The sequence below is a fragment of the Raphanus sativus genome, unplaced genomic scaffold (assembly GCF_000801105.2).
Source record: "Raphanus sativus cultivar WK10039 unplaced genomic scaffold, ASM80110v3 Scaffold2320, whole genome shotgun sequence".
NCBI lineage: Eukaryota > Viridiplantae > Streptophyta > Magnoliopsida > Brassicales > Brassicaceae > Raphanus > Raphanus sativus.
This window is the reverse complement of record NW_026617629.1, coordinates 8,545-16,163: the sequence shown is the minus strand read 5'-3', so window position 1 is coordinate 16,163 and position 7,619 is coordinate 8,545. Positions and strand designations below refer to the sequence as shown.

At 34.1% G+C, this 7,619-nt stretch overlaps 3 protein-coding genes across 4 annotated transcripts; 2 read left to right on the top strand and 1 right to left on the bottom strand.

The window, feature by feature from the left end:
- Positions 1-112: 112 nt before the first annotated feature.
- On the top strand, positions 113-490 carry LOC130505498 (probable carboxylesterase 6; the record flags this gene model as incomplete). Its single annotated transcript, XM_057000107.1, has 1 exon — positions 113-490. A coding segment is annotated over one exon (378 nt), but the record flags the coding sequence as incomplete, so codon positions are not given.
- A 1,329-nt stretch (positions 491-1,819) lies between these two features.
- LOC130505499 (protein PLANT CADMIUM RESISTANCE 12-like) lies at positions 1,820-2,978 on the top strand. The gene is made up of 4 exons (XM_057000108.1): positions 1,820-2,189; positions 2,284-2,355; positions 2,441-2,650; positions 2,753-2,978. Exons 1-4 carry the CDS (start codon positions 2,063-2,065, stop codon positions 2,827-2,829), a joined length of 486 nt encoding a protein of 161 aa, XP_056856088.1. The 5' UTR covers positions 1,820-2,062; the 3' UTR covers positions 2,830-2,978.
- Positions 2,907-5,987, bottom strand: LOC108825801 (transcription factor PERIANTHIA). Of its 2 annotated transcripts, none has more exons than XM_018599152.2 (11): positions 5,686-5,987; positions 5,513-5,592; positions 5,340-5,389; positions 5,037-5,243; positions 4,375-4,431; positions 4,240-4,299; positions 4,080-4,157; positions 3,937-3,994; positions 3,592-3,863; positions 3,281-3,526; positions 2,907-3,185 (listed from the first exon to the last, which is right to left on the bottom strand). In XM_018599152.2, the coding sequence occupies exons 1-11, from the start codon at positions 5,754-5,756 to the stop codon at positions 3,039-3,041; spliced, it is 1,326 nt and encodes a 441-aa protein (XP_018454654.1). In that variant the 5' UTR covers positions 5,757-5,987; the 3' UTR covers positions 2,907-3,038. The 2 variants fall into 2 exon arrangements, with proteins under 2 accessions (XP_018454654.1, XP_018454655.1); XM_018599153.2 differs by having other exon boundaries at positions 3,041-3,181.
- Between the last annotated feature and the right edge of the window lie 1,632 nt (positions 5,988-7,619).

Sequence of the window (7,619 nt, the reverse complement as noted above, 5' to 3'; positions counted from 1 at the left end):
CGGAGACAGCGCCGGAGGCAACATCGCTAACCATGTCGCCGCGAGATTAGCAGCAGACGCCGACGAGGCTCTTATAAAGCCACTGAGGATAGAAGGAACGATCTTGATCCAGCCTTTCTTCGGCGGGGAGGACCGTACCGAGAGCGAGAGGCGCGTGGAGAACAACACGGAGAGCTCAGTGCTGACGCTTGCGTCTTCGGACACGTGGTGGAGGCTGGCTTTGCCACGTGACGCGAGCAGAGAGCATCCGTATTGTAAACCGGCCGGGACGATCAAGAATACGACGAGGACGCTGGTGTGTGTGGCGGAGATGGATGTGCTGATGGATAGGGCGATGGAGATGTGCGATAGTACTGATGAGAAAATGATCAAGCGCGTGGTGTACGAAGGCGTTGGCCATGCGTTTCAGATTCTTGATGAGTCTCCGCTTGCTCAAACGATGGCTCTTCAAATGTTGTGCGACATAGACGCTTTCATCCACCACTCTTAATGATCCTTTTAATTAGTTATGTATTTGTATACACTTTATAAGTTAGCTTGCATCTTAAATACTAAAACTCGATAAAAACCTGCTTAACTGCGTTCTGCAGGATAAAGCTTTATAAAATAAAGTCGATAACAATCTATTATTTATTTGTAACATTGGATTTTAAAATTATACCAAAAATTATAAAGATGAAATAAAAACTAAGATTTTAAATGTCTAGAGCTTTTGAAAAATATTTAGAACACAATTATGTAGTATTGTTTAGAAAAATATTATGTAGTATTGTTTAAAAAAATATTTAGAACACAATTATTTAGAGCTTTTGAAAAATATTTTAAATACAGTATTGTTTAGTCTTGGTGTGTTTGTGACTTGTGAGTTAAACTCCACAGATAATGATAGCTTTTTGGGGCAAATATATATAATAATAGCTAAGTTCATTTTATTGCGTGCTTGAGCTTGAGCTTGGCCAAATAGTTATTATACATATGATGAGTTTTTTTTTGATGAGTTGAGGAAAGATAATATATTAGTTGAGTTCATGCAAAATTTTTGAGACTATTTTTCAAAAAACATAAATATTGAGACCAGAGCTGGAAGACCATAACTAATAAGCCAACGTCACGGTTGGCTTTGAAGGCAACCTCGCTTTTTTTCTTTCATCTTTTCTATGCTATTTTATTTTTATCATGGAAAATATATAAAAAAATAATTTCTATGACTTTTGGAAAATCGACGTTATTAATATCTAGGACACAAAATTTGACCATTTGTTTTTTTCAGTTTTTCTCTCTTAACATAATGCGAAAGTTGAAAATAGGTTGTGTGCAATTTAACACACATATATGTGTATATATTATTTTTCTTAAATAGACTAAAAATCAGTTCAGTAGTCAAACATTTTTTCATCAAACACGTTTTCCATTACCAATTATGTAATCTTATATGTTATGGGATAATTTGAAATAAAAAATAAAGGTAAATCTTTTAAGCTATCAAGTTTACTTCATATCCTAGAACTAGAATGATCGGTTTTTGAGGTTTATAAGACAGGGTTTTTAAGATTTATATTTTTTCATTCATGAGATTAATAAACAATTCTATATATACGATATTTTATTTTTGTATGATTAGGAAAAAATAGTTTCGTATATTACATTTAGACAACATTAGTTACTTTTCTATTGACCTAAATAAAAAGTTGTTATCCCCTTTGAAATTAGGGTCTATAAGTTTTACACCAACAAAATTTGACGCTCATCTTATCTCTCTCTCTCTTGTGTGAAGCTTTTCTTTTTGAAAAAATGTTTTATTGTAAAAAGTATATATTTAAATAAATTTCCCCGTTAGTTTCCTGATTTCTCATCGAAAAGAAATATTGATTTTTTTTAGTTTCTTTTAAAAAAATTTGTAGAACCCATTCATCTGAGAAACAACGTTATAGAAAATCAAAGAAAGTGATCATATATTATTTTTGTTTTACAATTGACATATATTGTTGTATGTTATTTTGAATCGAAAAAAGAATGGCAAATTCTTGTTGTGTCATAAATTACTGAAATCGGAAACTGCAAAATGTACGGGGATGTGCCGGTGTTCATGTCGGAAGGAGCGTTGTTCAGGGATCAACCGTACGCCGGAGAACTTCCTCAGGGACTATGGACCACCGGTCTTTGTGATTGTCACGAAGATTGTCACATTTGTACGTTCTTTGTTTATGTCTTAAATCATATCGTCTTATTTCTTATTTGATCGAATCTTTTTTTTTTCTTGCCTCAACATGGATTCTTTAAAAGGTGTTCAGACAGCTATAGTTCCATGCGTCTCCTTCGCTCGGAACACCGAGATCGTAAACAGAGGAACCATACGTAAGAAACACGTCACCTACCTTCTTAACATTTGTAATATGTTTGTAAAAGAAAATCTAATTCTTTTGGGGGTGGGGGAATGCAGCTTGCATAAACGCAGGTTTGATTCATCTAGCGTTAGGGTTTGTGGGTTGTTGCTGGCTTTACGCGTTTCCAAGCAGGTCAAGGCTTAGAGAACATTTCGCATTGCCTGAGGAACCATGCAGTGACTATTGGGTCCATATATGTTGCACACCGTGTGCTATTTGCCAAGAGTCTAGAGAACTCAAGAACCAAGGCGCTGATCCTTCCCTCGGTATGTAGTCAAAAACTTGATACCTTTATAACCCAAAAGGACTTGAGCTTTTCTACAAATTAAAAACTCACAAAAAATAATTTTCTTGTTTTTTTTTTCCAGGTTGGGTTTCTAATATAGAGAAATGGAGACGAGATAAAATAACTCCTCCCATTGTTGTACCAGGCATGAACCGCTAAAGTATTGCCTTGTCTCTTACGTTATGTAAATATTATGTTAGATCTTGTTAGCTTCTTGTTTTTTTTTTCTTCTTCTCAGTTTAGCGTAGGAAAAAAACCACAAATATAAACGATTCTGAAACGGTAACGTACACAACGTACTAAATAAAGTTTAAAACATATGCTCTAAAAGGCTACAGAGAAGAGAGAAGACCTATATGCTCAAGGCTTTAGTCCCTTGGTCTGGCTAACCATAAAGAGCTAAGTGCTCTAAGCCGACAAATATAGTCATGGATGACCAAAAAGGCACGAGCAGCTTGTCTTGTAGTGAGAATCCTGTGAAGCTGTTGCAAAGTTTGTTGCCTCAATAGATCTGCCTGCAACAAATATTTATATAAAAACTTTTCATTTTTTTTTAATTTGTATTTACTACTAATTATTGTTGCTTCTAAAGAGGTTTTGGTCTATTTACCTGACGAAGGAAGTTTTCAAGAGTGCCAAGCTTCCCCATGGCCATAGCCATATGACCCATATAGTCAGCAACATTTGCTGAAGAGTTTGGACCCATTGAAGGAGATGAAAGCGTCTCTAGAAGCGTTTGTTGCAAAGCTTCCATGCCTTGTGACAATGCATCCTCTGCTTGCTGAGACGACTGCTGAAGATTACATATGCCTATCAACTGCTGATCAGTCAACGGATCCACATGGTTCCCCAGTATCTAACAACAAAAAAAACAAATTAATAAGAGTGACAAAGAACAAAAAACCAATGTTTTTTTAATACCTTGAGTAGCTCAGAGGATCTGAATCCACCTAACCACATGAAGAATCTCTCAGCAGGAGTCTGCCACATGCCTGAGAGCATGTGAAAGACGTCGACTTTAGTACCGATCCCCTTCAGCCTGAATATCTCATCGTAGTGACTCATGACAGCATCCACAAGCACACGCAACTCGTTGTCGCCTAGCTGTGAATGCACACCAGCTCTTAAGTCGTTGATCAGCCTCTGATGTTCCTCCATCCAACGTGCATATTCCAATTCAAAAGAAAACACACCTAACAACATTTCATTCTTAGTAATGATCATCATTTCATATTCTACTCAAGTGCCATAATAGGAAAGTCTTACCATTTCCGGCAGTCACATGAGTGTTTTCCCTTGAAGCTCCTCTCTCAACCGAACATCCCTACATACAAGAGAAAACCATTACTACAAGATCCTCTCTTCTACTATATAGCTCACTGTAAGAAGAGAGTAGTGTAGAAACAGACCTGTTGACGTGCTCTTTTGAGCTCCTCCTCTAGCTGTGCTAGCCTGATTCTACTGTTCTCAAGCTGCTGAACATATGCCTATTAAGAGACAATGTAAGCATATTCAAAGATGATGGAACATTGAGAAAATTAAAGTACAATGAATATAAGCTACTAATACTTTTTTCCTTAACCGGCTTTTCCTAGCAGCCTCCCGGTTCTGAGCAAGTCTTCTAAGCGCCTGCCAAACAATTTTTGAAGGTCAAATTTGATTAACCTTTTAAACTCATAACTAAGTTATACACCCTTTGTTCACCTTAGATTGATCTGAACAATTTGTAGCCAAAAGCATCCCTTGATGAACTCCATTTAACTGAACAACACAAGCAAAATTGCATTAAGTCTAATCTTAAACATACACTCTACAACCATACAAAACTCAATAAGCACTAATCAAACTAGAAAGTAGATTGCATATAAAGACATGGGCCAATGAATTCATGTCACACCATACAAAAAGCATAAACACTTTACAGCAAATCGGATATTTTTTAAACCATGGGGCCATTTTTTCATATTATAAATCAATAAAAAGCATGAAACTTTTACAAGCAATCGCAATTTTTTAATGCTATAGTCCATTATAAAGTGCCACAACTTTACATGTAATGGGGGCAGTGAAGCTCAACAACCCAAAATGATCCATGGTGTGAGTTTCATTAGACCCATAAAAAAACAGACAATCCCTTATTGAAATAGACGAGACAGAGAGAGGGAGGGACACCAGACACAGTCTCTGAGTAAATAATGTTATGTGATCGAATCTCAAAGTGACCCATCAATGGCTTATTACAAAAACCAAACAAGAGACAAGACAAAACTTCGAAACAAACAGAAACGAAAAAAAGCAGAATCTTTTCTCTTGGTGAGAGTGAATGATATTTTTTTTAACGAAGAAGAAGACAAAGGAACAAAAACCTGAGACTTGTCATCAGTATCAATATCTGTGGAAGTGTCAGTGTGTTGACTGTTATCAGCCATGGCTGAAACCGAATCACACCACTTGTCTACTAAACTGCTGTTCACTTCTCCTCCTCCTAACCTTGTTCCTCCTCCTCTCTGGTACATTAACTGCCCTGTATCCAAACACTCCTCTTCTCTTTCCCTCAAGCCGTAGTCCATGACCTTAAAAAAACAGAGTACACATTGAAAGTAAAATGTTAATATTTATTTTTAAAAGAGATTGGTTTGGTGTAAAGGAATCAACTTTTTTTGTTATACCGTATCAAACGTCGTGTAGTGTAAGTTGTTGGAAGCAGCTACAGTGACATCTGCAAAAAAGAACCGATTATCTTTCAAATAAAGCTTAAGACTTTTTTTTAACAAAAAAAAAAAAGCTTAAGACTTTGTACTTAATACAAAAAGAGAAGAAGAAGAAGAAGAAAGAAGCTGACTTGGACTTAAACCAACAGCAGCTTCTTCATGGTGAAAAGCGTTGATTGGTTGATGAAACTCATCAAGACAGCTATCTCCTCTGTTTTTTTTTCAAAACAAAACAGAGTAAGACTAGTTCTTTTGTTAATATTTAGTACTTGTTAAAGCTTTGAAGATAGAGAAGTGTATGTACCTGAAGAAGAAAGAGGCTTGGGAGTAGAAGTCAGGGGGGTTGAAAGGAACGGTCTTGAAGCTGCTTTGCATTGTAGTTGAGCCTTTTCTTGTGGGGGAGATGGGTTTCAGTAAGAAGAAAGTGAAGTTAAAAGGGAAGAGGAAGAAGATTCATTAAAAGGGTGAAAAGATGGCGAATCAGTACGGCTGGCTGTGATGAGAGGATTCATCATTAATAAATACAACCGAACAATAATGTTAAATATAGAAGAGACAGAGAGAGAATCAGAGAAAGATTAATGAATTGCGTCTGAGAGGGTGGGATTTTAGTTTCCCAATACCCAACACACACAACAACGTACTGAAATAAACCCACTTTATTCTTATTTTAATTTAATTAATTTAATATACTCTTCAAAATTATCATTCATGTTTTATAAAGCAATCAATTATATTTTAAGCTATATAAAATTATATTGTTGTATCAATATTTTTTTACTCTTTTAAAAAAAAAACTAAAAGCTGTCATAGATACAGATAAATAAAAAATATTACTGAATAAGTTGTACATAAATTTTCTACGGTTATAACATCATAACCAACCATCACCTCTATTTCAAAATTACAAATATATTATTATGTTATCAAAATTTTATATACTTTGTATATTTTAAAGCAAATACAAATCATGTAATGTATTTTTGGAAATCTGATAGGTCCTAAATCTATTTTTTTAATTTTACCATTTTGCTAATATAGTTCTTACTGCAGTAAAAGAGTTAGAAACTTAGCAAATCATTAATTATATTTACCAATAATTCTAGTTTATGGTTTTTTTAATTATTTATAGTAGTATTTAGTTTACTAAAGACAGAATCATTATAACAACGCTGTTAAGATGATCATCTGCTCAACCCAAAAGCAAAAAACTCAATTAATTCTTTTAAGCTATTTTTACAGTAAAAATGCAAAGCAAGAGAGTATTTTTATAATAAAGTTGATTACACTCTAACAAAACTATATTTTAGAATAAAAATAGAGTAATGAAAAAATAGGTTACTCTGTTTATAGAATAAATATATTTTCTCTATTATAAAGTAAAACGTAGAATACTAATTGAAACATTTTACTACAAACTATATTTTATAATAGAAAAATAGAATATGTTGTAGATTAATACCTCTATGCGACTGGAACCAGTGTAAAGAAAACATAGCTAAATTTTTTGGAACTCTTGTTCTTTTGAGTTACCAAATCTCTTACAAAATTGTTTTGTCAAAAAGCCCTCGAATCTCACCCATGTATTTGATCCTCGCATCTTATGGTCAATATATTTCGATCAGTGTTAAAAGAAAAAGGAAAATGTTTTGTCTTAGAGAATTGTAGTTGCGTTTAATGTTTTTTCTTTTAGTTTTAGCATATATGGGTAATTTAGCAACAAACCATTTTTACTGATTTATGTTGTATGCAACCAAACCATTTTACTGATAAATCTCGAAAATGTAATAGTTTAAGCATGGAATACATGTGTTTATTTTGTCTGTATATATGTGTAATGCAGAGCCTGGATATTTCAGATGCAGGGGGTCATTTCCATCTTGTTACTGTCTGCCAAAGTTGAAAATAGCCTGTCTACAATGCACTTCGAGTTATTTTTTTTCACATTCACAGAAAGGAAATATTTACAAACTCTATTTTTGTTTTATATAACTACTAATTCAATAAAATATGGTTATGCTTATGACTTATTCGTATATTTAAATAGAATAAAATTGTAATCAATGCATAATTGGATTTGTATGAAATGATAATCATGAATCATGATGTATTGTTGAAACGTTGCGTTTTCTTTCCTCTCTCTCCTCTCTTCTGTTAATTTCAAAAACAGGTGGAATTAAGCTATACCTATAGCTAGCCTAAGCTGTTAGTACTTCAACGATTTTTTTGATTAAACTC

What these genes read in the sequence shown, in the direction of transcription:
- LOC130505499 (XM_057000108.1), top strand. Translation starts at nt 2,063, where the DNA reads ATGTACGGGGATGTGCCGGTGTTCATGTCGGAAGGAGCGTTGTTCAGG. An exon ending in TCACGAAGATTGTCACATTT is followed by an intron (nt 2,190 to 2,283) that starts GTACGTTCTTTG and finishes ATTCTTTAAAAG; the next exon opens with GTGTTCAGACAGCTATAGTT. An exon ending in CGTAAACAGAGGAACCATAC is followed by an intron (nt 2,356 to 2,440) that starts GTAAGAAACACG and finishes GGGGGAATGCAG; the next exon opens with CTTGCATAAACGCAGGTTTG.
- LOC108825801 (XM_018599152.2), bottom strand. Translation starts at nt 5,756, where the DNA reads ATGCAAAGCAGCTTCAAGACCGTTCCTTTCAACCCCCCTGACTTCTAC. An exon ending in AAAGCCGGTTAAGGAAAAAA is followed by an intron (nt 4,158 to 4,239) that starts GTATTAGTAGCT and finishes GTCTCTTAATAG; the next exon opens with GCATATGTTCAGCAGCTTGA. An exon ending in TCAAAAGAGCACGTCAACAG is followed by an intron (nt 3,995 to 4,079) that starts GTCTGTTTCTAC and finishes TCTTGTATGTAG; the next exon opens with GGATGTTCGGTTGAGAGAGG.